We start from the raw sequence: 27,093 nt of genomic DNA, 5'->3' as shown, positions 1-27,093 counted from the left end.
CGGCTCCCGGGTGAACCTCATGCGGGTGCGGGCCGGGAGGGCTCGACAGCTTTCTCCTTCCAGGAAACCGAGGGAGGGTGGTACTGGGAGGCCGAGACTGGCAGTCACTTCCTGCGCCCACATGGCGAGGGGGTGGGGGGCGCCTGCTTTCCGTCCGGGAACGGAATCTGGGAGTGGTGGTGCGCGGGGGAGCGGGAGTTCCTCCCGGCCCTGGAGTGGCGTCCCTCGTGTTTCCGCAGCTGGGTTCCGGGGCTCCAGTGAGCGTCACAGCCGACCCGGGGCAAGCGCCCGGGGCTACTACGTTCCCGTCCCTCGCCTCTGCTGCCCCTCCCACCTCCTGTTAGGCTGGCACCGATCTGGTACCCACCCTGCAGCGGTTATGGATGCTAACCCTTAAGGCCGGCGGTAAACCGGCGCGGTCCAGCATCGCTCGGTGTCGAGAGGGTTTACAGCCTTCTCGGAATTTGGGCAACATCACCGGGATAATCATGGTTCCCAGTCTTAGGCACTGCCGCGCCGCCCCGCCCAGATACAGGGAAATTCCCAGCTTCCTTCAGCCCAGACGCCTAGGCTTGCTCAAGACTTCTCAGTTCTTGAGTTGCCCTCCTTCCTTGCCCTGTTTGGTCTCCCTTGAAAGCACCCCACCCCTTACTGGAAGTTTTAGGCCCCCTGTTGGAGGCCTGTTGGAGAACAGCTTGTGCCTGGCCCGGATTGAGTAGAGCCCCTGTTACTAAAACTTTGCCTTAGTCATAGGGCTCGACACTTGTCAGTTTCTCATTTGATTCGGTACTCAGGGTTGATAACTTCTGTTTCAGCTGGGGAAACCAAGGGGAAAGAAAAGGGACGAATTAATCCGGTTAATATCAGAGCTGGGACAGCTCCCGTGGGATTTGACAGGCAGGGATAATAATCCGATGTGATTTAGGATAAGTTCTCTTGCGTGTCTGTAACATGGGACGTTACTACCTTTGCTAGAATGAGGCGTGAGTAAGATGATGTGTCTGACTTTCACAGTGTTTGAAATATATTAGGTGATCAATAAATGTTCTCCTTTCTCCCTCCCATTCTCTTGTGCTGGCTCTGCTTCATCGGGGAGAGAACAAGTTGTGGGGCAGGCGTTTGTACTAAGTGGAAAACGATCCTATGAGAAAGCAGTGACTAGCTGTAATATTTGGGAATGTGAAACTAGGCGTGAATCCAAACTTCCGAAATAGTAACCTAATTTATTTTTTTCTTAAGGCCCGACACTGTCTGCGGTCCCATGATCCGTGATTTCTGATTGTAACCGAAATTGTCTAACTTTGCAGACCCAAAGTTTAAATGTGGTTGCGTTGAACTGGAAAGCAGATTTGCCAAAATGCTTTTCTCAACTGTTGTTTTCCGTCTAGACCCAGCATGAGTGAAGTTCCCTGCAGGAAACGTGATGACTACCTGGAATGGCCTGAGTACTTCATGGCAGTGGCCTTCTTATCGGCGCAGAGAAGCAAAGATCCAAATTCGCAGGTAAGTGAGTGTTCTGGGAGAATGTTTGGACCCTCACTGGCACAGAGGTCCCTGCAAATCGAACACATTACGAAAGGAAAAGAAAGACTCCACGGATGCCTGTCGCCTGAAAGGCAGAGGAAGTCTGTCTCCTGTGCTGCCTCCCTGGGTGCGTTCATGTTTCACATTCCATCATTCACCGCCTCTTGCGCCCGCTCTGGGGTTAGGGGGTGCTTCCTGGGGCTTATGGGAGCTGCCAGAGAAAGCGAGCAAGGAGATAGAGAGAGCTCTTACCACACTGCCGGAAGCCGCATGCTCGCTTTGGAGCTCTGCAAGCTTGTGGTTTCATTTACTGCCCGTCCAGGGGCCGACGGGCCACTTGACGTCACCAGTGTCTGGACACGTTTCCCCTGTAGGTCGGAGCCTGCATCGTGAACGCAGAGAACAAGATTGTCGGCATCGGGTATAATGGAATGCCAAATGGGTGCAGCGATGACGTGTTGCCTTGGAGAAGGACAGCAGAGAGAAAGCTGGATACCAAGTACCCTTACGGTAAGGCCTGCCTTGTGTTCCCTTCTGTTTGGTGCCATAGCCTTGGTGGTGCTCAGCTAAGGTAGTTGGTCAGAAAGTATCATCTCTTTTCAGTCATCAGCGGCTGGACGGAAGAAGAATCCTGTTGAACCACCTCCGTTTCCTGCCCCCGACCCTTACGTTCCAAAGAGTCAGTGCATGGGGGCCTGTTAGTGGTCTGTACACGGCCTGGCCCTGAGGTCCAGGGATCTGTTGTCTGTGGCCGGCCTGGTATGTTTCGCTGGCAGCCCGCCAGGCTGGGCGACACCCGAGCGTGGATGGTGGGCTTCTGCAGAGGGCCACAGCCCCCGGGAGAGGTAGCTGAGGGATGTGCGCGCTGGCCCTGCCCATGCTTTCCTGGCCGCTTGGAAGCAAAGCCACCTGACCAAGGTCTGGCGAGGGCTTTGCTCTGAGGAGAAGCAGGCTTCGTTCAGCCCCTCTGCCTGTGGAGGAAATCTCAAGCTGTCTCTGGGAAGTAGGAAATGACTGTGAGCGGGGCATCAGCAAATGGATGATGCCGTCTCTTCTTCCTGTTCTGGGGGCTTTATATTCCCAAGGTGGACCACAAGCCAGACGCGTGGAACCACATGGCCTGGCCAGCTCTGGTTTTCATCGTTCAATTAGGGAAGGGTGCTTCTTGTAATTTGTTGCGTATCTGAGCCCCAAGGAGAACCACTTTCGAGATTGGGGGGGGTGGGGGCGGGAACAGGCCACAGCCTCACTCGCTTTTCCTTTCATTCCCCGGACGACCAATGCTAGAAGAGAGGCGAATCGGGCTGCGAACGCTGGTTGCTGATTTTTCGTAATATGAGGACCTGTGTTTATGTCTGGAAGGGAACCCATCACCTCGGTTGGGAGGAAAGTAGACTCAGGCCATTCAAATGGGAAAGCTCGTGCCTGTAGGAAACCCGAGTCAAGGAATAATGTAAGACCTTTCTGCTTTGCTGATTTGTCCATAAGTAGGCTGTCCTCTGGGGTTTTCTCATGAAGAATTCTAAGTCTACATTAGCCTCATTTATATATTTATACGGATATTCCTGGACCTTAGTCACGTTAAACAAGCCCCCTGAGTTTCTTTTTAAATTGCTTCAGGGCAACTGTTCTGTTTTCCAAAGAAAAAGAAAGAATGTGACTGGAGGTGGGGAAGGGACCGAGGAACGAGGGTAGGGGGGGGGTGGGGGCTGCAAAGCAGTCAGGGTTTTCCAGGAATGAAACAGAGTTGAGTGATTGGGGGATTTATAGTCAGTCTGTCCTTCTCACTCCAGCCCTGGAGGAGAGGACGGTCCCGGACCCAGGAAGGTAGTAAACCTGTCTTCTCAGCCTTAGCTCTGTAGCTGAGTGGAGCTCTAGTGAAAAGATAAATGTGCTAACGTATTTGAGAAACTTTTTGTTATCCTGATTTTGGTTCTGTAAGCTTTCGTTGGTAAGAGAGAAGGGAAGTGATCAGCTGTTTGTAGGTAACACGTGACGGTAAGTTTTCAGAGTACAGTTCAACGTCCCACGTAAAAACCGCAAAACTGTGGGGCGCTGGGGTGGCTCAATCGGTTAAGCGTCTGACTTCGGCTCAGGTCATGATCTCGCAGTCTGTGGGTTCGAGCCCCGCGTCGGGTTCTATGCTGACACCTCAGAGCCTGGAGCTGCTTTGGATTCTGTGTCTCTGTCTCTCTCTGCCCCTTCCCCGCTCACACTCTGTCTCTCATTCTCAAAAAAATGAATAAACAAAAACATTTTAAAAAACTGCAAAAGTGAAAAAGGTCTATGTGTTCAGGGTCTGCGCTGAAACATGACGAGCACAGTGACCATGTCACCCGGTCCACACAGTGAAGCCTCGGTCCTCCTGCCGGATGGGGGAATTCTTTTTTAAATTTTTTTTTTTTTTAACGTTTATTTATTTTTGAGACACAGAGAGACAGAGCATGAACGGGGGAGGGGCAGAGAGAGAGGGAGACACAGAATCTGAAGCAGGCTCCAGGCTCTGAGCGGTCAGCACAGAGCCCGACGCGGGGCTCGAACCCACGGACCGCGAGATCATGACCTGAGCCGAAGTCGGACGCTTAACCGACTGAGCCACCCAGGCGCCCCAGAATGGGGGAATTCTTAGGTGTCAGTCTGTCGCAGGGAGGTGGCTTGTAGAAAGGTGGGTAGGCGTAGGCGTAGGCGGGTCCTGCTTGGTTCCTGAGCTGTTCTCCCTCAGGACCTGTGCCTTCTTGAGTCCCTGTGAGCCCCAGCAGATTTGTGGCAGTGACCCAGAAGCCCAAAGCTTTGCCTACGTTTGCAGCCCCTCACTTCCCAGTGGTCAGAAACCCCTCAAGTAGCCGATTGTATTTGTTCTTAGACGCTCGCTGCCTTTTGTCTAACTTGGAGACAGTACCTTTCAGAGCTCCTTTCTAGAAGGAATGAAAAAAAAAATCTACATAGGGATTTGTCCAACTTCACTGATTTTTTTTTTTTGTAATTTTTATTGAATAGTTGCTGAATTTCAGGGCGGAGGTCATCTGTCTGCATTATTTTTTTTTTACTATCCATATGATACCTCTAGGTTTTCAAAGCTCTTTGCCCTGTTTCTCAATTATTCATTTGACACGTGGTTATGCGAGGATGTAGACAATTTCCTTTCACAAGAGTAGGCTTGTAATTTGATGTACCATAAAAGTCGTAGAAGGTATTAAATGGTTTTTAAAAGGCATTTGATATTACTACCATCATAATACACGGAAAGATGGGCTTTAAGTCTAAATAGTGATGGCTGGCTATGAACTGTATGCTCAGACTTGTTTTTTTTTCAAGGGGTTTCAGGCCTCAGAGAAATACATGTTTGGATAGCCTTGGATGTAATAGAAACGTTTGGTGATAATTGACCAAAACGCAAGTTCTTTTTTTTCCTTCCGTTTTAAGACTTCAGTTAATTTTGAAATTAAGTGACAATGTCTGGAATTAGTCGGCTTAACCCTTTCTTTCCTCACCACTATTAATAGTGGCTGGCCTGCTCTCTGAGAAAGATAGATTATGTGCTAATCCCTGTAAAGGAGCTTTAGAGATCATCCAGAGTTCTAGACCAGTGATTTCCTAATTCTTTTCAATGTATGAGGACCCTCTTTTAAATGTCAACAGAACTTCCAGGACCCCTGTATAATGCTAGTTAAACTGTCCCTATCTTTCTTGGTACCGAGGCATATTTGACGTATAACGTTATAGTAGAGTTCAGGTGCACGATACAATGATTTGTTGATAATTGTATGCACGGCTGAGCAATTCCCACAATAAGTCCCGTTAACATCCATCGCCTTACATCGTTACAAAAAATTTGTGTGTGCGATGAGAACTTTTAAGACCTTTCGAGCAACCTTCAAATATGAAACACACCGCTACTGTAGTCACCATGCCATACATTACATTCTCCAGGGCTTACTTATTTTATAATTGGAAGTTTGTACCTTTTGACCACGCCCCCCTTCACCTGTTTCATCCATTCCTACCTTTGGCAACCACCAATCTGTTCTCTGCATCGGTGAGCTTTTTTTTTTTTTTTTTTTTTTTTTAGATTCCACACATAAGCGAGATCGTTAACATCTTTTGGGTAAGAAAATCCATGGATAACAAAAGCTACTCGATACCAGTAATGCTTTGCCTTACTCTGTACTTTATTAAACCGCACTTGTGTGCGTTTGGAAAAAGCGTATGTGTGTGCTACACGTGATGTTTCTGCTGTCTGTGGAACCTACTTGGACCCGTTGCAGAAGCTGGGGAGTGCTTCGGACTCCTGTGCCTACAGAGTCTAAGCCTAATGTCTTGTGTGGATCGGAAAAGAAAGGCCCAGAAATGTAAATCACCTCTGTAATGCCACACAGACAGGGAGACATCCTGAGGTCAATGCCCTTTGCTACCCAGCTGTCTCTTCTGTGGGGCCCACGAATTCAGCTCTTCTGAAATGTTGCTTCGGTCAGAACACAGTGGATCACCCGTTCTCTCCTTTCCACTATGCACTTGAGTGCGCGGAGGCTTAGGCGAGTCGCTCCGTGGAGGTCAGGAGCTCAGGTGGTGGCGGCCTGTGCTTAGCATGAGGCAGAAGGCACATGGTTTGCTTTAACATTTCTCCGAAGGGGAGCTTGGGTTGACCAAGACCGTATACAACTTAATTCTCCTTATTAATTCTGGAACTTTAGAAGCCGTTAGTCTTGCTTGACCCTTTGTGGAAAGGAGGGAGGCGCAGAATGCTCGTAACAGAGAAGGACGGAGCGTTTTCCGGGCTGTGTCTCCGGAGAGGCATTTTTAAGGGGCGTTTTTGTTCTTCCAACCTCAGGATCACAAACGTCACGAAACTATTTGATTATAATGTAGTATTCATAGGGAAAATGAAGATTCCCCCTGCCACGGAAACTGCTTTTATCTCATTCTTTTCCTGAAAAACCCAAAAGGTAGTGGGATGTCAGTAACATTAAGCGGCAGGAAGAAGTCGGCGCGAAAAGTGACACCTTTTCGCACGAGTGACAATTAAAAAAACCGGGAAGCAGCAGATTTATCTAATTTAACCTTATAAAAAAGCCTTGGAAGATTTTTATTTTTAGGAGGGGGTGGTTGCTAAACCTAGGATGAAGTATTCAGCTGACATTTTTAGTTCCTTTCTCTTCGTGAAATTCATTAGAACCAAGCACATTTGATCAAAATACCAATTTTATAAAATGGAAGTAAAATAACCCATGGTAATGCAGATAGCACACTTTCCTTGGGATTTCGTAATGGATCTTGACGACAGTTTACAGACCAGAGAGTTGGAGTGGAATCAACAGCTTTCATCCTTGAGAGCCGTTGTTAAAAACTTCCTGTTTGGGGGGGCGCCCTGGTGGCTCAGTTGGTTGAGTGTCGTGCTTTCATGGTTCGTGAGATTGAGCCCCACATCGGGCTCTGTGCTGACGGTGCAGAGCCTGCTTGGGATTCTCTGTCTCTCTCTCTCTCTCTCTCTCTGCCCCTTCCCCGTTTGCTCACTCTGGGTTTCTCTCTCTCAAAATAAATAAACAAACAGTTCAAAGAAAAACCAGGCTTCCCATTTTTTTTTTTAAAGTTTTTTTTTTTTTCAACGTTTATTTATTTTTGGGACAGAGAGAGACAGAGCATGAACGGGAGAGGGGCAGAGAGAGAGAGGGAGACTCAGAATCGGAAACAGGCTCCAGGCTCCGAGCCATCAGCCCAGAGCCCGACGCCGGGCTCGAACTCACGGACCGCGAGATTGTGACCTGGCTGAAGTCGGACGCTTAACCAACTGCGCCACCCAGGCGCCCCCAGGCTTCCCATTTTCAATAGTAGTTCCAGTGCTCATCCAGCTCGCCTGTGTTTTACTGTTACGTCGTTTCCTGTTGGTAAGGGATGTGCGGGTAAGATTGCCTCTCTGCCTGGCCGCCTCTTCTGTCCCAACCGATCGAGAAGCCAGGATCGCTCTGCCTGCCGCATCCCACTTGCTCATCATGGAGGCGACCATGGTTCTGATGTGCCCAGAGTGGGCGGTGGCCACACTCGAGGTGCATCAGGCAGAAATGGGAGACGTGGGGCTCCTTCCAGGGTCCGTTCATATTTCCGTAGGAAAACTCACAAGAGGATATCATGCTGGGGAGGAGTTAATTAAAGGCATTGTTCAGCACGGCAACTTTGATCGGTTTTGCCAGTGCATGGTGGAGCTTCTTTAAATTTTATATTTAAATTTAGTCTTTACTTTTCAGATTTAGCATATTGTTAAGCATGCAGAGATGTCATTTCAGTGATTACTTAGCCATTTACCTTACCCCCTTGAACACTGACATTTTCCTGACTGCCACGCATGTGATGTATTTCTTCGGCATCCAAAAGGTTAGTCCTGAGAAACTAATTTATCAAGAAGTTAGGCGGCTGATCCTTCTTAAGCTGTGACTTCCTCAAAACTTGTAAGAGCTTCTTCGTAATTAAGATCAAATTTGTTCCTTCAGCCGGCTGAAATTGAACGCCCTCCGGTTTTGTTAGGCAGATCCGTGGGTTTGATGAGTTGCTGTTTCCTTTCCTACAGAATTCTAATTTCACGTCGCGGCTTTCCACCGCCCCTCCCCTGCTTGGCCTTTTCGCAGCCGTGGCCCTGACGGTGGGCTCCGGGAGGACCTTTTGTACCAAATAACGAATAGCCAACGGGAAACCTTTGAGCGACTGTACCCCAGAAAGAAATAAAGTAGATTATTTTTATGAATCAAGGGGCCAACTCAGGTTTCATTGTGTGATGCTTGAGACAAATCGTAGAAATATAACGGCTTATGTCGGAGGCTCCCCCTGGAAATTAATCAGCTTGATGGAAGTGTATTTCACGTTCAGGTGTAGCTGTTTATAAATGGTCTTAAGAATAAATCATGATTTTGGGGGGTTAGTTTATTAGATTTTTATCTATGTATTTTATTTATTTATTTTTTTAAAAGTAATCTCTACGCCCAATGTGGGGCTCCCGCTCACGACCCCTAGATCGAGTTGTGTGCTCCACCAACTGAGCCAGCCGGGAGCCCATTTATCTGCGTGTTTTAATCTATAGATTCAGGGCTAATTGTTTTTGAAGAGCTAGAGATTACTATTTCATTAGGAGTATCTACAAAGCATGTATAGATAGGAACAGGTTAAGTCCTGGGAAGCATATGCAAGAAAAGCTAAAATGCTCATCTCTGGGCATCCAACCTTCTCATAAAAATACACGGCATTTGTCTTTTGTTTTACAAAGAACCAGTTTACCTCATGGAAATTTGCATTCAAGGGGCGCCTGGTGGCGCAGTCGGTTAAGCATCCGACTTCAGCCAGGTCACGATCTCGCGGTCTGTGAGTTCGAGCCCCGCGTCAGGCTCTGGGCTGATGGCTCGGAGCCTGGAGCCTGTTTCCGATTCTGTGTCTCCCTCTCTCTCTGCCCCTCCCCCGTTCATGCTCTGTCTCTCTCTGTCCCAAAAATAAATAAAAACGTTGAAAAAAAAAATTAAAAAAAAAAAAAAGAAATTTGCATTCAGACCTTAAATAATCCAAGCGTAGTGATTTCCAAGTTAACGAACGGGAAGTGGGCTGAAGTTTTATCTTTGTACCGTCTCTCAAAATAAACGGTTTGTTGGGAAATTTAATAGTACCAATAAAATTTCAGGGTCACCTTCAATCTGTTTTAGATTTTTACGTACGTGAGCACATTAATTGAGTGCAAGTGGATATTCCTTTTTTTTGTTGTTTTTAATTTTCTTTTAATGTTTATTTATTTTTGAGAGAGCAATGAGCACGAATGGCGGGGTGGGGGGGAACTGAGAGAGAGGGAGACAAGAATCTGAAGCAGGCTCCAGGCTCTGAGCTGTCAGCACAGAGCCGGATGTGGGACTCAGACTCAGAAACTGCAGGCTGACGTCAGATGCTTAACCGACTGAGCCACCCAGGTGCACCCCCCCCCCCGCCGTTATTCCTTGTGATAAATACAACTTTTTCAAATTTTTTAATTCCGATAAGTCTATGTCTAGAACTTTGGGCCACCATGCAGTGGGGTTCCAGGGGGCACCTGACAATGATGAGCTGCCTTAGTCTTTATTCTCTTGATCTGTTCTTTATCTGTTTTGCTGATTTGGGCTGATCTTCTCTGAAATCGATCTGAATTACTCAGGTTTTATTTTATTTAGAATTTTTTTCATCAAGAATCTTTCTTTCCTACACCCTGTTGATACTGGTACCAAAATGGAATATGTGTATATTGTTTCTCCTGGAAATATGCAGTGAAACCTGGTTCCTAGAGATTTTTTGCGGATATTTGTATCGCTTTTTACATTTACTTCATAGGACTTTTGTTTTATATTTAGATGAGATTATATATGTCTTTACAATTTTTTTTAATGTTTATTTTTGAGAGAGAGAGACAGCAGGGGAGGGGCAGAGAGAGAGGGAGGCACAGAATCCGAAGCAGGCTCCAGGCTCCGAGCTGCCAGCACAGAGCCCGATGCGGGGCTCAAACCCATGAATGGTGAGATCATGACCTGAGCTGAAGTTGGATGCTTAACCGACTGAGCCACCCAGGCGCCCCAATTGTATATGTCTTTAATACACATATTAGCTGAGAAAGTCCCCACAGTGCTTAAAGCAGCAGTTGTCAGATTCAAGGGGAAGGATCCTGGACAGGGCTTCTGGAACTTAGGTTCTAGATGTGGTATGTTTATACCCAGTGATTGTGGGGATGTTACTATATTACTTGCTGTTTCTTTCTCAGTATCTTTATGAAACAAATGATCACTGAGGACCCCTTCAGTGCTAGAATTCTAAGGAAAAATTCAACAATACAGCTTGGATCACATTGGATTAGAGTGCCATTTCTCTGCTCACGGGGCCCCAGGGGGTTCTGAAGCCATACTGGGGGAAAGCTGCAGGTTTGTAAAACGCTGCTGGTGGCCGTGACATGGAGAGAATATACATCATGTGTGGGGACAGATTAATAAGGAGAGAAACGGGCTTTATTCACTCTCTCCCTCCAGCGATTGGAAATCTGCTCCAGTCCTAAGGTGAATCGACATGGGACAAGACAGGACGCACAAGCAGGAGGGGGCAGTCGAAGAGTATAGGTTACCCCACAAACCTGGAGATTCAAAGACATTGGATGAAGAAAGGTTGGAAGATACGCAGTGAAGAAAAGGACCCCACATCGAAGTGCAGGAAAATAGATGAAGAGAGGAGGCAGGTACGGAACTGTATGAGAGAAGAGGGTGGTCTTAGACCAGATGGAAGGGAAGGACTTCAGAAGTCCTTCTGTGAGTCTGTGCGACCACGTTTACTGAAACGCGGGTGCTTGCCTGGCATCGGGAAATCCCGTGATAAATGCAGAGTCTTGGTGAGAGCAAGGCCGTGGAGACGGGAGGGCTCACACACTCTCCCCGCGGCTCGCGCTCTGGAGGGTCGTCCCGGCCACTTAGCGGAGGTGTGAATTTTGTCTCTGTGCTTCTTCCAAATGATAGATGCCACAGTAAATTTAAAATATTGAATATGATAACTGAGCATGAATTTTTTAATTCTGCAATTAAAAGACTTTGTTCAGAATGCCATTAATTTCGGGTTTAGGTGGAAAAGGGAAGCGGAATCTCTCACTGTCCTTCTTCCTTATGCGAGCGAGTGACAACTTTCTAGGAGCTGAAATAAATACTAAGGAATCATCCATTCTTCTATTGGTTTGAGTTGTCTGTTGGTGATGGGGGAGTTCTCAAGTCACTTGTTTCCGTTTTAAAAATCATGACTGTATTTTATTTATTTTTCTAAACATTTATTTTTGATGGAGAGTGCACGAGCAGGGAAGGGGCAGAAAGAGAGGGGCACAGAGGATCTGTGCTGACAGCAGCGAGCCCCATGTGGGGCTCGAACCCACAAACCGTGAGATCATGAACCTGAAGCGAAGTCGGACGCTCAGTCGACCGAGCCACCCAGGCGCCCAAAAGTCACGACTATGTTCTTTATCACAATACATTTTTCGGAGGACGCTGACCTGTGGCCCGGCATCCTCTCCGCACATCCCATGCCAGCACCCCGCGCCAGCAAATAAAAACGTACAAGGTCTGTTTTCAAGGACTTGGCAGACTAACAGTGATGGAGGCAGACGTTAATGAAATAAACAGATGCTGTTGCTTATTCCTTTCTGAGGAAGTGACCTTTAGGCCGAGAGCTGAAGGATTCGATGGGTTCCCGGAGGTCAGGGTTGGCTGGTCAGTGTTTGGGGCTGGGAAGGACATTCGCTGCGAGAGGGCAGGAGGGGGCTTGGAACTTTCTGTGGGAGGGAAAGAATTTGGGCCACACGGAGTACGGAGGCGAGGTTGGGGGCCGGCAGGGGGCGGAGGTAAGGAGTTTGGACTTACAAGATGAAGCTGGGGGGGGGGGGGGACCTGTGGGTGGTCCGGGGGATAGGAGATGGAGAGGAATGGAGGCAGCATCGAGAGGGCTGGGTGACACGGGGCTCAGAGAGGGAGTCTGACTCCCCCGGTCAGTCCTAGCCTGAGCGCCTAGGTATGGGGGAAGCTTTGGCCCCTGAAGTTTGAGGTGTCTGTGAGACCTCCCAGTAGAAGTGTCAGTTGGGGGTGTGAGTGGGGACAGAGGTCTCGGTCCGAGACATCAGTGTGGGCACGTGTGGCATCCGGGTGACACTGTGCCATGGAAATGTGTGAGCGCACGTAGGGAGCGTGTGCAGAGGCTGGACCCGGGGCTGGTCTCAGAACTGCAACACTACGAGGGTGGGTGGAGGAGGGGGGAAGGAGCCTGCTCCCAGGGATCGCTAGGAGCCCCCGCAAAGGAGGAGGGAGCTGTGCGTTGAAGACTAACAAACGTCCTCAGGGGTCAGCGACACACAGGTCTTATTGGAGAGAGCAGTGCTGACGGAGTGGTGGGGATGGGAGGTGACAGCCTGTTGAAGGAAGAAAAGCAGGCGAGGAAAGCAGGACCCTGTATGGAGAGGGGGTTGGGATGGTTGTTAAGAAAGCAGGATGTTTGGGACGCCTGCGTGGCTCAGTGGTCAGTTAAGCATCCGACTCTTGGTTTCAGCTCAGGTCATGATCTCACGGTTCGTGGGATCGAGCCCCGTGTCGGGCTCCGCTCTGTCAGCGCAGCATTCTCTCTCTCCATCTCTCTCTGCCCCTCCTTGCCTCTCTCTCTCTCTCTCTCTCTCACAATAAATAAATAAAAACGTAAAAAAAAAGACGTTAGAGTGGCAGCCGCAGGGGAGATGGGGCCAAGAGAAGGGTTTCTACGAAGGGAGGGCCTGGGTCTTGTTAGTTTTTGCAGCACGCACGTGGGCTGGTTCAGCAGAGAGAGATTGCGGGCACACTGATGAGCGGTAGAAGAGGGACACCGAGCGGGGCAGCTGACAGAGGTCCGTGGGTGGCAGGTGGCAGCGTGATCAGTCCCAGCTCCGTGAAGGATGCGGCAAGGTTATCAGCCGCAAGCGGGGAGGAGAGGGGTGAGCGGGTTCGGGCTTGGACGCTGGGGGGAGAGGGAAAAGAATGCGGTGCGGAGCGGAGCGCAGAGTAGGGAAAGTAGGGCAGGGTCTCCAGCTCGTGTCTCATCTCAGAAGCCTGAGTCAGGTCGGCTAAGCCCCATTTTCTGCACGCCGAAACAGCATCAGTGAGTTGCCTGAGGCGGGCCTTGTAGAGCTGGAATTAATTAGAACACACACATCCTGACTCCTATTCCAGTGCTCATTGCTCAGTCCCAGTTTACCCTTTGAAAGCCATTAATGCAAGAGGGAGGCTTTGGATCTTTGTGGCGCATATTTGCATTACAAAGCTGTCAAGCAGCGACTAGCGGTCTGTTCCTATTCGTGTTTCTTCGGTAGCTTTTAGGCCTCAAACATGTATTTCGCATGAACCGCAGGAAGGGAGCTGGCCTGGCTTACCCACCGACGGACTGCAGCATTTCCACACCCTCCTCCCTCTGACCTGATTGTGTGCCCTTAGCACACGGGGAAGCGATGTAATTAGAGTTCTGGGGGCTTTATTGCAATAATGGAAACACCACAGTCAGAACTCTCTTTAGCCCTAAGCACTACCATTGGGGCTAAGTGGCTCCCCTGGGTGCCATGAGTTGCTGCCAGCAGCCTTGGCGAGAGGCAGCGAGGACGGAGGCAGGGGATGGGGATCAGAGTGGGAGAGACAGAGAGGGAGGAACGTCCGTTCTCCGTCTCCGAGCTGAGCAGCCGGGGACGGAGAGGTTCTGTGCTGTGCTCTTCACGGACGCTCGTCCTTGCGATGCCGGGCCTTTTGCTGTCCGTTTCACAGGCCGGGAGGCTGAGGCTCCACAAGAGGTGTAGGGACCTAGAACGAGCAGGTGGGGGAGGCAGCGTGTGAGGAGTGGCCGAGGGGACGTGCAGGGAGGAGGCAAGGGGACGGCAGAGGCGGCCCTCTGCCAATGGCTCCAAGAACCGGGTGCCTCGGGTCCAGCCCCAGGACGTGTGCCGGCGGGGATGGGGGTGGAGGCGCTCTAGGACCGGGACACCGGACGCCCGAGGACTTGGCCGCCTTCAAGTGAGTGCCTGACGTCCGTCTTCCCAGACCTGGCCAGGATTCCTTTCCTCTGGCCGAGACCTCCTCTGGGCACGGGCCTAGCAGAACAGACTCAGGACGTTTTCCAGGCTCGCGGCTGTCGCTGTTACCTGCCCTTTTCCCACCCTCAGACTTCACGCTGGAATAATGAACGTCTCTCTGCTCCAATCGTGTGTCCCTCAAAGCCAGAAGGTTGTGAGGCCCCGTTCCACTGCGCGGCGGGGGAGGGGGGTTGCAGGGGGCAGTGGTGTTTGCGTCTAAGCACACGGAGTGGAACAGCTGGGGCGTGGTCAGGTGAGGCGGGAGGGCTGTCGTCACCTGTCACCCATCACCTGTCACCTCCGCTCCGGAAGACCCTCCTCCGGGGACCTGATGCCCACGCATCTTCATCAGTGGGGACCAGCCAGGGTTGAGGCCGTCCGTCCTCAGGAAACAGGCCCAGGTCTGCCTCTGGGGCGCATGGCTTCGCTTGCAGTGCTCTTTTTAGTTCCCAAAGCTTTTCCCTGCCACTCTCCTCACGTGGGTCTTGTTGTAACCCTGGGAGACCGGGAGGAGGCCACTGTTACTCCTGTTTGTCCTTGAGCGACGCCGGGACTGGAACACCCGTGTAGGCCAGCCCCAGGGTTTAGACCCACTCTGTTCTGAAATGCCATTTGTAAGCCAGGTACTTTTCCCCATGGAAGCACTGTTCCCTGCAAATTCAGTTCCCCGTCTACCGACCAGCCTGCAGGTTTAACCCCCCGTTTCCCGGCCGTTCCCACCACTTGACCTCTTCGGTGCGCCTTCTCTGGCACCTGCAGCCTTTTGCTGGGTGCTCGGGTATGTGTCTTGGGTGTCCCCCGCCGGCCCGGGCCTGAGCTCCGCCGGGGCCGGGTGCCCTGCCCCGTGGGTGCCCTGCCCGCGACCAGAACTCATCGCGACATGCATACACCACATGGCTTCAGTTTAAAACTGTTTCCTCCCGGTACAAAGGGAGGCTCCGTCGGCTGGGGTGGCCGAGTTCTGGCTGAGAAGCCGAAGAGCGAGCTGGGCTTCGGAACTCGCCAGAAAGTGGCAGACGGAAGGCTGTGGGCCAGCGGTGGGTGGGCCTGGGTGGTTGGGGCTGGCTTCAGGCACTGATGAACTGCCTTCTAACTCGCTTCTCCCTCTTCCTCACCCCACCTCTGTCCCCAGTCCGTCGGGCACTCTCGTACTGAGTCCGGTCGCTACTTTTCAGGTATGGAAACTTGATGGAGGGGAGATAAGGTAGAGAGTTGGCCTTGCCTGGGCACGAAATTCTCGGGATGCTCGCTTTGGATCTCGGGGTTGCTGTAATAGTGAGCATTTGATAACGTTCGGGGGCGATATTGTAGGGGTGGGGGTGGGTTGGGGGGGTGCTTAAATGTAGAGGCTACTCTGTTGTTAAATTATTGATATGAAGGATGGGTCCTTTGGAGGCTGGCAGTGATGTATGAGGCCCTGTCAGGGTATCTTTCAATAATTAAGAAATAAGTAGTTGAAATTCCATTTTAGCTCCAGAAGCCCCAGTTCCCTAAATGGATCTGTTAGAGGAGGATGTACATGCCACACCCCTCGGTGGACTTTTCAAAGCTGTGGGGCTTCAAGCACAGGGAAGAGGGCGCCTGAGCCCCGACAGAGAGATGTGCCGGGGTTCAGTGACTCTGATAGCTATAGGACCCCTGAAATAAAAACACTTAGACCATCATTTCAAGAAAGGATTTAAAGAAATTTTTTTTAATGTTTACTCATTCCTGAGAGAGAGACAGAGCATGAGTCGGGGAGGTGCAGAGAGAGAGGGAGACACAGAATCCGAAGCGGGCTCCAGGCTCTGAGCTGTCCACACAGAGCCCGACGCAGGGCTCGAACCCACGAACGGTGAAATGACCGAAGTCAGACGCTTAACCGACCGGGCCACCTGGGTGCCCCAAGAAATAATGACAGCTTCATCATCAGCATGGAAATGGAATATCTTGTAAAAATTAACATTGAGTTATTTTTTAAAACGCATAGGTCAGCTTTGAACTCGGGTGCCCCATTTCATGTGAATGATTTTTTTTTTTTAATGTTTATTATTTAGTTTTGAGAGCATGCTAGCGGGGGAGGTGCAGAGAACGGGGGACAGAGGATCCGAAGCGGGCCCTGCGCTGACAACAGCGAGCCCGATGTGGGGCTCAAACTCACGAACTGCAAGATCATGACCTGAGCCAAGGTCAGATGCTCAGCCCCAGTGCCCCTATGTCAATTATTAATTGCAGGGTGAAGCCTGCCACCTTTTCAGCCTGGAAGGCCACGTGCAGACGCGTCTTGGCGCTTGAGTCCTGACCCTGTGTCCTGGCAGTGAGCGAACTGCCCCACGCTTGTCGTGCGGGTGGCCGCCTCGCCCGAGCGCCCTCCCAGTCGGGGCAGAGGCGGACCTGCCCCCCCACCCTGCTCCCCAGAGACTTTCTGAGGCTCGGGCAGTGCATGCTGGAGAGCGTCAGCGGGAGGCACCGCGGGCACCTGCCGAGGGGCAGCAGGTGTTCCCGGTGTGAACCTCTGACCCGCCCCTACTGGAGCCCACGTTCTAGGTCAGCCTTGGGCCGCAGTACCCCCTCAGGCCCGACCAAGTCATCTGCTTCAACCTGGACCACTGAAAACGAGGAGTTTTAACCAACCTGGAGACTTTCTTCAGCAGGAAGAGAACCTTGGTTTTCCCAACTCCCACCTCTGTCCAGCCCAGCGTTTCCCCTCACACCCTGGTAGCACACGGAGAGCAGCTGAGGCCAGGGCCACACCAGTGCTGCTAAACTGTTCGTGCAGCAGTTAGCCTTTGGTTAGCGTTATTTGGGGGTTGTTTTTTTTTTAAACTTATTTAAGTAACCTTAATAATACTGCCATCTAAAACAGAGATTGTCTTAGTCTCACATGAGATGAAAGTCAAGTCTATAAAATGGTGAGTCTCTCACATCGAGCCAGGATGGAATATATCCTGTTAATTTGTCAAACTTCTAGAGAACCGCCTACATGAGACAGTGAGGATTAATCAAGCCCTAGGAAGAGGGAATTTGAAAAATACAGTTTTCTAATTATACAATCTCTTCTCAGTGGTCCAAGGTTAATGCAGTTCTGAATTCTGACAGTTAGTAATAGAAAAGAAAAAAAAAAAAAAGACCACAGCATATGAATTGTCTTATAATTACCTGAAATAGAGGTTCTCTTTCTGGCAATCAAGAACTTTATAAGCATTAATCTGATATTTTCCAGCATTTGATTCTTTTCCTTTTCAACAATGTTGAGAATAATTGAAAGGTTGTGTGTCATCCTCTGTGCTTATCAAATATACTTGTACTTGGAGATTTCTTCTGCTTATAACTGAGTCAGAGATGAGTAATTCTGGGTAGAGAGTTGGAGAATACCTCCTCGGGCCTGTGTATGTTTGGGATACTTGGTACTATTCCTGCTATGAGTATAAAAACTACGTTCATCTCAAGGTCACGAACAGAACCTCTCCCGGTTGGTTGGTTTTTGCTCTTACCTCTCTGCAACTCTTGACGTCGTTATTCCCAGGCAACGCAATAAAAATGCTGGCACTGGGAAGAGATCGATTTATTCTTTCATTTATTGCTGTCAGATATCTGTGGAGTGTTTTATCATAGTGAGAAGAGTTACGGAGAAGCCTCAGAACACCTGAGGCAAAGGCCGAGAGAAGGTGGGTTGGAAATGCAGATTCTAGGCTATTAACCGATAGATCCGCCCTCTGAGAATCTGCAAATGCATGGATTCTTAGTGACCACAGGAAAAAATCCAAGAGCAGGACCGGACCTTGGGAAAGGCCCCAAAAGACAAGAGAAAGAAAAGGACCCACAGAAACATAAGAGACTCCACAGGGCCTGGTGCGCACCCCAGAGGGTTTCGAGTGGAGAGCTGGCCGTAAGCATGGGCCTGGCGAGCAGGCCCATCCGGAGATGGCAACCAGAGGGAGACTGCATTTTGGTGAAGATAAGGCCGTCCAGGGGCGTATGTGGGAGCTGGCTCTTCCCCCGCTCATCCGAGCGCTCTATCTTCCCAACTGTCTGTCTGTCGGGAGCTTGAAATTGGCCACGTGGGAGTATTCACACCCCCGAAATCAGCAGATTCTATAAATCAGGGCCTTCCCCCCTCCCACCGCCCCCCCCCCCAATGATTGTAAATGTTACTAACATATTACAGAGGTCAACAGGTTTCCATAGTTACATACTTTTTACATGGCAACCCAGCACACATAGCTCACACTTGAAACACACACACACACACACACACACACACACACACACCTGAAACAGTTTTTAGGAAGAGCACTTAACGTCTGTCATATGGACACATTCAGATCTCTTCTGCTTTCAAACATTTCACTAAAAAGAGGGATGAAAAAGCTGTAACTCAGTAAACTTATTTCTTGACCTACAGTTTGCAAAGGATTGATTTAGTGAAAACTCGAGCTTATATTCATTACTGGGTGAAGAGATGATTATTTTATTTATTATTATTTTTTTGAAATTTATTTATTTTGAAAGAGAGAGTGCACACGAGAGCAGGGGAAGGGCGGGGGGGTGGGGTGGGGTGGGACAGGGGATCCGAAGCGGGCTCTGTGCTGATAGCAGAGAGCACGATGTGGGTCTTGAACTCACAAACCACGAAATCATGACCTGAGCCGCAGTCGGATGCCTGACCGACTGAGCCACCCAGCCACCCCAAGAGATGATAATTTTAAAAATCAATTAGCCTAGCGCTTGTAGACAGGACAGTTTCATCTCGAAAGGAAAATGCTGAGAAGATGGCCCGGTCAGAGTGGAGACCGAGGCCACGGTTGTAACAGAGAGACGCGGCGTGGGGACGAGGCCGTTGGGCCTCAGGAGCGGGGCCTCGTGATTTGCCATCGAGAGCCTGTCTTGGGAGAAGAACCAGCTGTTCTAGTGGATGGAGGGAGGAAACTGGACACAAGAGCAAACGGCCAAAAATTAGATTACCTGGTGTTGCAAAACTCGCTTTTATTTAGTTCCTCGGCAGTTCACTTTCTCAGCGTCGCTTCCTCCTGCCAGCCAAAGGCACGCACATGCCTCGGTGAGGGTCACACAGCTTCAAGGGGCAGCTGGGCCTTGACCCTGGTGCTGACCGCAAAGCTCCCGCTTCCTCCACCCCTGCCTGGGAGGTGGAGAGTAGAGGGAAGGTTCTCAGCCTGCAGTCAGGCTGGCCAGAGCCCTGGGGCCAGCCCGTCACAGGCCAGCCTGCTCTTTGTGGCCCGAGGCAGATTTGGGGGTCACCTGGCATTTGGTGGTGAAAAGAGTCCTCAGACCCCACTCTGACCGGCCTACCGTAAACGAATCCGACGGACAGTGACGTGAGTCTGCCCGTTCCTCAGTGAGGACGTGGTGGGGGCCCAAGGCCTGACCAGATGGTGCCTCGTCGATGGGTCAGTCTTGCAGGGAAACGCAGGGCGCTTTTGGACAGGAGGCCAAGCGTCAGAGCCGCAGAGGTCGTGTGGAGCGCAGACCTCAGAGGCCGGTGCCAGGCCAGAAATGTCTCAGACCTCAGGATCAGACAGACAGACAGACGTGAGGAATTTGCAAATCACCGGGCAGGGTTGGGCTGGGGTTTCCCTCCTCAGCCTGGGAAGCTGGTGTTCACCTGATAGGTTTGGCGGGCCAGGGGTTCTGGGGGGAAGGCTGGAGGGGGCATTTGTCAGGACCGAAGTTGAGGGGGCACAGGGATGAGCGAGAGAAGTCAAGTGTGGATGGAACACTGGAGGTTTGCGTTCGTCTTGTCCAGTTTTGGATCCGCGGGTTTGGGGACTTGGAATGGTCCCTTTTCGGGGGCCTCCTGAGTGTCATAGAGCCCAGTAGACCTCACATCTCTGCAACAAACAAGAAGCTTTGTATGTCGCTTCTTGTGATTTTGTAGCTGAGAGAAAGGAAGTCTGTTTGTGACCCCGTGTATTCTTTCTGTAGACCACCCTTTATACGGGGATATCGGAGGCCGCCCCCGAGAACCTGTTTCCTATGGTAATTTTCATTAATGAACCCAGACCACACGATGTTAAATTCTGTCCCCAAACTGCCTCAGATGAATTAGAGGAAGACAGTTGGAGTCACTGTGACCATTTTTAGAGATTCAAACGAAAGCACTAGAATAGTGTTTCCTAACAGACTCGGAAACTGTAGTTCTGAGTATTAATACCAACACTATCAAAAAATATTTATTAGATGGGAAAGCATAGTTTTGATATTTGAATTTAGGAGGACTTCCTGCATTTCCCAATGTCACCGTCAATAATTGGAATCTTGCATTTCCTCCTTTATTCGTTCAATAAATATTTAACACCCATTATGTTCATGGCACTGCACTGGACTCTGGGGGAGTTACAAAGAACCTAGAAGACTGGTCTCTGCCCTCCAGGGGGAAATAAAAGAAACAATTACATCTAATTGTTTTTTACAGGGAGCCGTTGTTAATCCCAGCCTGGGAACAACCCGGTCACCAGGGATGTAAATGGGGGCCAAAAGGGGCCTCTCTGAGGCCAGTGTCCTCACAGCCACTGAGCCTGGGAGCCTTTCTTTTCTCTCTCGTGGCATCTTGGGGATGCTGGCCCAGGTCCCTCTGTGGCCGGCGGGGATTATTCTCCAATGGGCCGTGATCTGATTAAGCGCAGTTTATTTATTTATTTTTTTTTAGAATTTCTTACAATGCCCGGCAACTGTTCATTTCCACACATATGACCAAGACCCCCTCAGTCATGGCATTCAGAGACTGAAAGGAGCCCTCCCGATGCTTCCTGAGAGGGCCCCAGGACAGGGGCACAGGCGGGCATTGCAATTCTACCGGTACCTGAAAAGCGGGCGGCCCCGGGGCGGAAGGTGGGCCAGGGGCTTTATCCTGGCTGAGCCATATTAATACCGATTCAGGGACCGAGTGTGTCACAGCTAATGTGGACAAGAGCCACGAGCTTAGGCTGCTCTTCATTTAAAGCTTCAGTACTCCCAGAAGAGGGTGTTAAGTGTAGAAGGTTGGTGGGTTGGAGAAGGTGGGGGGGCCCCCCGGAGGGCCCCCATATTTATAATTCTGGCAGTTTTGTATGATTTGGACCACGGCCAGATTGTCGTTAATTTGTTCAACAGACATTTATTTTACCGCTTGTGTGCTTAGTGTGTGTTAAGTCCCCTTGGAGTTACCAGAGGATTCTGCAACGCAGTGTTTCTGAAACGTGTCTGCACATGAGAGTCATGAGGGCGATTCTCTTAGAAATCCACATCCCAGGCAGGCCACACCCCAGACGAGTGCAGACGAGTTTGCAGATTATGATACAGTTTGAGCGATGCACCCAGAAACTTGAATAACGACAGAAGAGGGCAAAGCGGCCACCTCACAAAGCGGGCAGGGGATTCTAAACAGAATCAGGGCTGGGAGTAGGGCTTCCTTGAGGAGAGGGCACCTTGAAGCTTAGGAGGTGGGAGCACCTGGCCAACGGCTGGGGAAGATGGGTGGGCTTCCGGGTGTGGGAGAGGAGAGGCGGTGGTCCCTTCACCCTTGAACTCAGGCCCGTGTGGGGATCGCTGTTTGGGGATCGCTGCCGGAACGGGCCAGTGTGGCAAGAACTTGACGTTTCATTAAGTGGATGAATGTTTCCTTCTAAACGAAAAGCCGCTGGTTGTCTGCCGGCATTTTTCTTGTGTGTATGTGGGCCGAGATCCATGGGGTGAAGCGGATCCCTCGGGATAGAAACACTCAGCTTCACTTCCTGGTTCTCTTGCTCTTAAAATCGCACCCTGCCCTCCTAACGGCCACCGCGAATATCCTTGCATGTGAGTAGCAACGCACAAATGAGCCGTTTTATGTGCGCAGTTCCATACCCCAGGGTCTTGTGGAGCCATGAGCTATTGCCGTGCTTAGGGTGGGTAGAGATACTTGACCTTGGCCCCTCCTGGCCGCGCCAGGTGCTTACAGACCCAGGACTGCAGCCCCCCCTAAACGGTTTTACTGCTAAAAGCCAACCTGTTAGACCACGCGGCCCTCATTTGGTATTCTCGGTACTCTCCGTTTCTAATCACTTTTTTAAAAATCGAGTCTGTTCCATGTGTCTTCTTCAGAGGGGCGAGTGGAATGCTTCGGCAGCGTTGGTACGTTCCTCGTGAGTTATGTTGTTTTTCTTTTCTTTCTCTTTCGAACCCGCAGTGTGCCACGCCGAGCTGAATGCCATCATGAACAAAAACTCGGCCGACGTGAAAGGCTGTACTATGTACGTTGCCTTGTTTCCCTGTAATGAATGTGCTAAGCTCATCATCCAGGCAGGTAGGAGCTGGGCCGGTGCCATTTGTCACATTTGCGTCGCTGCCCGCTCATCGGCGGCTCATTGCAAAAGTGCTTGGTCTTCAATTGTTATTGTTTGGACCGAAATTAATTGCACTATCAACTTTGCAAGGTATTTCCTGTGTTTTGGTTTTGAACGGTGCCAGGTATTGTAAGACTAATTGTATCCTCTGCGATTCTTAGCATGCTTTTAATTTAGTTTGCAACCTGAACTGCAAGCTGCTAAAAAACCACACCGGCGTTGCATATAATTACCGTCAATTTACTGTTCTCTGACATATTGTGCATAGATTAGGGGGAGGGAGAGGAATGAACTTCTGTCAGAGGCAAGGTCAGCTGGGAGGCTGCATATGCAATTTTAATTTGTATTAATATATGGTAGATGTTTTAGGACCTAAACGTATCTTCGCATATAAATGTCATAAGACTCGAACGGTACTACTTTAAGTTTTCCTTACGCTACAGTTACCATAAATCTACACCGTTGTATTCTGAATAGTTCACCTTTTTCATACTGTCACATCTAAGATTCAGCCACACTTTATCTCCATAAAGCTCTCAGCTTGAGATTTAAAGACTTATCATGTTAGCCAGATGTGTGGTTTAAAGGGGCTGTTCATCATGAGCCCGGGGGTCTCTGAGGAGAAGAGGTCTGGTGATACCAGACTCAGAGGCCGGCCCCTGTTAACGTCGTAGAGTTTTCCTCCGCCGGCGTGTACCCAGCTTCCTGTGGTCCCTTCAGGGGCTGGAGGAGGAGCAGGGTGGTGTATCAGGTGCCCTCCAGTTAGCCCTGCCCTGCGGGACAGGAAAAGAAAACAAATCTGCTGTCCATGAGGCTGGCTGGAATTGGTCTGCAGAACCATTCTGGGAACCACGATGGCACTTGCCTCTGATTTTCGCCAACATGTCCACTCCCCTGCATCAGCCTCCTGAGTGGACAGAAGTTGTCTTGCGACTTTTAAAGAGTATTTGCCCGCAGTAAAGAAACTTTGTTAATCGGATCAAGGCTCGACTACCTGACAGGTTTTTACTTTGCATGTGTTAAAAAAAGAAAATCTATAAAGACTGGAGGGCAGGTTAAAGATAACATCGTCTGCCGTATTGGAAAGTGGCCGATGTGTATTTCAGTAACTGGACACTGTGTGTAAGCACACTGGGAAAAGGTGATTAATCATAGACACGACAGGGCTCGGTATATGTCTGCGTTCTGTTGCCGTGTCTATTTGTGCATGTACTAATGGGGCTTCTTTCGGTGTCAAAGGTATCAAAGAAGTTATTTTCATATCTGATAAGTACCACGATAGCGATGAGACCACAGCCGCGAGGCTCCTGTTTGATATGGCTGGGGTGGCCTTCAGGTAAGCAGAAGGGCTTGGGGTAAAGGTCGTCGAAGGCCTACTGAAGAAACATTTGAGCTCGCTGATGTTTCATTTCTACTTGTGATGCCTGACTTCCACACTTGGAAGCCTCGTTTTACGTGCGATGGGCCAAGGATCCCAATGTTATTTTAGGGGTAGATTTTTAAGAGCAGTGACAGAAGTATCTGACGATGATCTGAGGAATGATCTTGCCCTTAAATATTAGTAGCTTTCTGGGGTTTGTACTAAAATTATTCTAGTAGGGAGAAAATTTAAACGTCACAAGTTTTACCATATTAACGTTAAACTTCTGTGAAGTTTGCAAATGTAACAACTCTGGCATTGAAAATTTAGGATGCGAGTAACCCGCTAGGTTGAAACACCATGTAAAAATGCTTTTTACAACAACATTTTAAATGGAGATTTGAAGTTATTTCGACCTTTATGCTTATCTTTGCTGGGCAAAGATTGGGAGGTATGTTTACTTGCAGGTAAGTTCTACCACCTTCGATTCATGGTAAGAAACTTCGTTTGAGACTGAAAGCTTTCAAAGCAATTCCTTTGCAGTATTGGTGGTCAGCAGTGGGGTGCTGTAATTAGTAACGTACTTCTGTTCATCACTAGGGATAGAGGTTAGATGTGACGGATCTCTTGAATTGCTTTGCCTTATGAGACTTTACATGCAGATTGTTTGCATAATAATGATAATTAGATATTCACTGTTTACTGGTTTTTAAAAGAATACAGTCAGTCCGCAAATACTGTCCTGTTAACTGTTTTAAGAAGGTACATCAATGAGTAAAAATATATAGCGGGTTTATTTTACTTCTGCATTTTTAAAATGTGACTTTAAAAATTACTCCACACTAAAGCTGGCTGGGTTTGTTGCTGTGTACAAGAGGCAAAGGAAAATTTGCTCTTTTTTTTTTTTTTTTTTTTTTTTTTTTTTGCCTTTGAGCGATTCCAGGTTGGCTGCAGAAATTTCCGAGGAAGGAAGATAAATCTGGTGGGAAAACTAGTAATCTGGTGTCATGTTGTGCAGCTAACTTGTTAGAAATCCTTTGACTCCCTGATAATTCATGAACTCAGCTGGCTGGAGAACACACAGACCGAGCCACCCCATGTATTCCTTTTTTTGTCTTAGTCTTTTCTGGTTCGTGTCCCTCTCAGTATGGTGCACTATAATTGGCTCCTATAGAGATAAGATATCAAGTGAATCCCGGGAAATTTTTTCCTCCCCACAGAAAATGTAGGTTAAGCCAAAGTAAACAAATTGCTTTAAACTACTCACTGGATAATATCTCTATATATTTTGTTTCTTATGTTTAGGAAATTCACACCAAAGTGCAGCAAGATTGTCATTGACTTTGATTCAATTAACAGCAGACCGAGCCAGAAGCTTCAGTGAGTTGCATCTCATTAGATCTCCAAAAGATTGGGATTATCCTCTCCTAAGAAGCTGCTAATGCCTTTCATCTTGAAGTTACACATAACTTTCTAATGGTCAGGACAGCAAAAGTAGACATCTAAAGAATATAAAGCCTCAAATCTTCCTGTCTCTCTTGTCACGTGGAATCTGCAGCTGTTTAAACTATTGATTTAGGGTTTAAAGTAAAGAAGCCTGTAGATGGCCTGTCGCACAGGGCAGGCGTGGCCTCCCGCTCCGTGTCCTGGTTTGCTTAGGACGCTGGTGGCTCCCCTGCATTTCACAGCTGGTCCTCGCTGCTACAGGTGCTGGAAGGACAAATAAATAATTGTTGTCGTGTTCCTGGCAGGTTGATCAGACACACTGACTTGAACATCTGGCCCCAATGAAGCAGAACATGTAGTGCCCTTGGAAAAAAAAAAAAAAAAAAGACAAAAATAGGACCCACATGACGGTAGCTAATGCGGAAGATTTGCTTCAGGGAGTTGAAACCCCCTCCACCCACCCAAAAACCCTAGGCAGGATAGCACATCTGTCCTGAGAAGTGCTGAGCACACCTGAGCGGGGGACACTTCCTCCGCTTCTGCTGTCCTGCAGCCCACAGTGTAATGGCCCATTCTTCTTGGGGGGGTGGGGACCCCTGTTCTTGTTTCTTAATTTCAGTGTGTTCATCACGCAGCGCTCTTACATTAGCTTCTCTGAACAATGAGTTGTTCCTGGAGGAGACAGCCTGTCTCCCCTCTTCGCCCCCGAGACCGCGCCTGCTGGGGCATCAGGGTTGTGGGGACTGAGGTGGTGCACGCACCAGCTTCCTCCATCCTGTGGGAAGAGTCGCTGCGCCCCCACGTGCCAACACGGTTCATGGCCAAGGCTGCTCTCCAACCGGGGAATAAGTGAATTCCCACCCTGTAAGTGAGATGGGAAGAAATCCAGGCTGCCTCCAGTCGGTTTATAGTCCAGATCTGCTGGTAACGGGAGCTCCTCAGTGCTCCTGGCTCCTGGCCGCCGCGCCTCCAGCAGCAAACCTCCCCAGTGTCTTCCCAGACTCAGGGGCGTGGCTGGCCTTGGGGGCGTGGCTGTGCACCTTGTCTTTACTCTCCTTTAGATTTTATTAAACACACTTGGTAGCTTTGTTGAGAAAAATGGGTTCTTTATCCTGGAGATTATTACCGTTTTCAAGCGCTCTTGTGTTCTCATGAGTTTTTGTTTTGTCTCTGAGGTTTTGTACTCTGTGTTCCAGGACGTCTTTGTAACTTGGCTCCTTACCAATATTATTAAAATCTTATTAAAATCCACCACACTGAAGTATGTTCGTTTTTATAGTGTAATCGTGTCCTTAGCTCTCCGTTTCTGTCATTTCTGTGTTGTCTGTGAAACACACGGCATATGTTTTCATGCTCGGAGAGCAGTTGGAGGTAAGGGTGCTGTCCCCAGGGTGGATGGGCGACCCTTCCTTATGGACCAAGTTGAAGGGGTTAAGAAAGGCTCACTTACCTCTCTCTGTGCCCTCGTCTCACACAGGCCATCCGATGGGCCCCAGGCTTCCCCCTCCCGTGACACCTCTGTTTCCCACTCTCCTTCTCCTGCTGTCTTCTTCATCTTATTCTCTAAATCTCTCTTCTTTTCTCTCCTCCATTTTTTTCTCTCATCTCTCCCAAACCACTTGCCTTCTGCTCCAAAATGCATGAAACAAAAGGATGTAGAAGAAAGAAATTAGTGAAGATACTTAAAGATAGAAAATATATTAGATTTGTAGGTGGCTGTACATTATGAGTTGTGAGCCCTGTGAGCGAAGAGTGTAATTTTTATGTCACGTCTGTAAATATGTCGGCAGACTAATAAGCCAGTAGTGCATCTAATTTATTTCGTTTCGATACTGTATCTTGTCCCCATTGGTTACATTGAATTTTAG

General features: G+C 49.3%; 1 protein-coding gene across 2 annotated transcripts; it reads left to right on the top strand.

Moving 5' to 3' along the window:
• Positions 1–1,291: 1,291 nt before the first annotated feature.
• On the top strand, positions 1,292–26,476 carry DCTD (dCMP deaminase). 2 transcript variants are annotated; one of them, XM_040489878.1, is made up of 5 exons: positions 1,301–1,503; positions 1,899–2,034; positions 22,263–22,379; positions 23,659–23,755; positions 25,085–26,476. In XM_040489878.1, exons 1-5 carry the CDS (start codon positions 1,396–1,398, stop codon positions 25,161–25,163), a joined length of 537 nt encoding a protein of 178 aa, XP_040345812.1. In that variant the 5' UTR covers positions 1,301–1,395; the 3' UTR covers positions 25,164–26,476. The 2 variants fall into 2 exon arrangements, with proteins under 2 accessions (XP_040345813.1, XP_040345812.1); XM_040489879.1 differs by lacking the exon at positions 23,659–23,755 and having other exon boundaries at positions 1,292–1,503.
• Positions 26,477–27,093: the final 617 nt, after the last annotated feature.

This window comes from Herpailurus yagouaroundi, unplaced genomic scaffold (genome assembly GCF_014898765.1).
Source record: "Herpailurus yagouaroundi ecotype Mexico unplaced genomic scaffold, PumYag 181, whole genome shotgun sequence".
In the NCBI taxonomy this organism is placed as follows: domain Eukaryota; kingdom Metazoa; phylum Chordata; class Mammalia; order Carnivora; family Felidae; genus Herpailurus; species Herpailurus yagouaroundi.
This window is presented reverse-complemented; position numbering and strand designations above follow the sequence as displayed.